The sequence below is a fragment of the Taurulus bubalis genome (genome assembly GCF_910589615.1).
Source record: "Taurulus bubalis genome assembly, chromosome: 16".
NCBI lineage: Eukaryota > Metazoa > Chordata > Actinopteri > Perciformes > Cottidae > Taurulus > Taurulus bubalis.
The window spans coordinates 4,267,824-4,270,346 of NC_136604.1; the positions used below are offsets into that span (position 1 = coordinate 4,267,824).

A 2,523-nucleotide genomic window follows, 5' to 3' on the forward strand; every position below is an offset into this window, starting at 1 on the left:
TGCAGACAAACCACGGAGTGGATTTGTTTTTAAACTGAACAACAGGAATAGTCACAGTTTTCACTTTATCTGCTGAAAAGCAAAACATAAATCACCTGTGATTCAATGCAATTTAGCGTAATGAACCATTCAAATGTGGAAAAAGTGAATACTGAAATGTCTTCTTTTTGTTCTGACGACATGTTAATATCTTAGTAGGTCAGTAAGTGATAGGTGTAATGAACAGTCCCTCACTGTCTTCTGCCTGTGCATGCACTCGTAGAAGTCATCGAACTCCAGCTTGCACTCCTTCTTGGCGCGGGTCTGCCCGATGCCGTGGCTGCACTCCACCCACTCCTTCTCGAAGGCGTGGCAGCGAGCCGCCCTCTTGTTGGGCTGCTCTCCGCTCTGCAGCAGCAACCAGCCGTCCAGGTTGATGCCGAGCCGCGACTGGACGTCCACGAAGGGCATGGCGGCTGAAGGGTGAGGAGACAGAGAGGAAAGAAGGATGAGCGAAATGGGACGTGGTGGAGAAGACGGGAGGACCACACAGATCAGGGGAGGAAAACTGAATCATTATTAAAGTATGTTACACAAAAGGAATTATGCTGCGAGTGGTGCATAACAATAAACACAGTGCAATAGAAGACGACATAATAATAAAAAAAGGTAAAACTGGCAGAAGAGATGAGAGGGTGGGGACACAACACTGGTTTTGACCTCAAATATGACTCCACATCAGAGACAACAGTGGAGATTACAGAGCCACACGTCACTGTGGACCCCGGAGGAAATCCCTCTTTCACAGGAAGCTACGTGTATGATACTGTGTATGAGTACAACACTTTTTACTAGAGGCCTTACATAACAGATACACCCCTCTCTACTCTCTCGGCTAACCGAAGCTAGCCAGCTAGCACAGAGCTAACTACACTAGCTAGCTGGCTAACATTCTCTGTAAAATACCCCGACGTGAACGCGTTCTAACTGACATTTAAATAAACTAACTAACTAATTAACTACAAACTGTTGCTTATTATACCCTGTGGCCAGGCGTGTTCCCGTGTAACGTTATGCTAGTCTTCTTCAATGACAGCTTGTTAATGCTAACGTCAAGCCGCTCTGCTTTTACGACATTTACAGACTGGTGCTACTTTCTAAAGGTGAATAAACTCAACACGATGTCTATGTGACTAACACGCGGATGAAAACCCGACAACAGACATAATAGATCTGTATTTACCGTGTTTTACTGGGATTCACTTTAACCTTCCTCCGACTCCAAGCTTTTCGCTTTGCGGCTGATAAAAACACGGCCGTAAAGTGTAATCTGTGTCGTGAAGAGACGCGGATGTGCTGTCAAGTTTTTTTCTTAACGGTACATTACCGCCGCCTACTGGAATACTTCTAAACCTACAACTGAAGTGGAAGGAGTACCCAGTGTGGTAAAGGTACTGCATTCAAACTCTTAAGGTAAAGTACAACAGTGTGAGCATTACATTATACTTAAAATAGCCTACCTAAAGTAGAAGTAGTCATTTTGCAGAATGCCCCATTTCAGAATAATATATATGATATCAGTGGATTATTCAAGGTTCAAGGTTTTTATTTTGCCATTTGTGCCTAGACCAACAGTCCAGACACATTGGATTTGTTTGTGCAGGGCTCTCTGAGTCAACAGTTTGGGAAATAAAAACACACTATAATAAGAAAGAGAAAACATATAAAATATGAAAACACTATACAAACGGTGGTATATGTACAAGAACAGTGTTAGATACAGTTGAGTGCTCTTCCTGGATTGTGAAAAGGGGAGAGTTATATGGGAATATTGCTCATTTTGAGAGGTGGTAGAAAGTTATGTGGGTTAGAATATGGCCCCTTTATCAGAAGGTATATGACGCATGATTTCACAGACAAACTTATGACATATTGCACATGATAAGTGAAGTGAGGTAGTGTTTGGTTATTGTTACGCCTATTTTAACAGTTTTGTTTTGCCATCAGTCTGTGGCAGGAAGAAGCTGTTGAAGAAACGAGTTCTGTGAGTGATGATGCTGTCGCTCTGCTGGTCTCAGGATACGTCTGTGTTTGTGTTGAGCAGAGTGAGCTGGTGGAGTGAGGCTCTGTGTTTGTGTTGAGCACAGAGTGAGCTGGTGGAGTGAGTCTCTGTGTTTGTGTTGAGCAGAGAGTGAGCTGGTGGAGTGAGGCTCTGTGTTTGTGTTGAGCAGAGAGTGAGCTGGTGGAGTGAGTCTCTGTGTTTGTGTTGAGCAGAGAGTGAGCTGGTGGAGTGAGGCTCTGTGTTTGTGTTGAGCAGAGAGTGAGCTGGTGGAGTGAGTCTCTGATGATTCCCTCGATGGTTCAGACCAGCTTTCCTGATTATTATAAGAGATGCATTAATGTGTTCATCACTTTAATGTTAAACCTGGTCAAAGTGGAGCTATTATTAAATACTAGATCACATTTGTTTTGTAGATAATACTTTGTTTTACTCATTTATAAATCTGTAAAGTAACTAATAACTAAAGCTATAAAGTCAATTTA

General features: G+C 42.8%; 1 protein-coding gene across 1 annotated transcript in view; it reads right to left on the minus strand.

Annotated features, from left to right (window-relative positions):
* Positions 1–1,303, minus strand: part of ndufs5 (NADH:ubiquinone oxidoreductase subunit S5) — a 2,839-nt gene extending 1,536 nt beyond the window's left edge. The window contains exons 1-2 of the mRNA XM_079232413.1: positions 1,223–1,303; positions 235–455 (exon numbers count right to left, since the gene is read on the minus strand). Of these exons, the coding sequence (XP_079088539.1) occupies positions 235–450 (216 nt within the window). The 5' untranslated portion in view covers positions 451–455; positions 1,223–1,303. The remainder of the gene's footprint in view (positions 1–234; positions 456–1,222) is intronic.
* Positions 1,304–2,523: the final 1,220 nt, after the last annotated feature.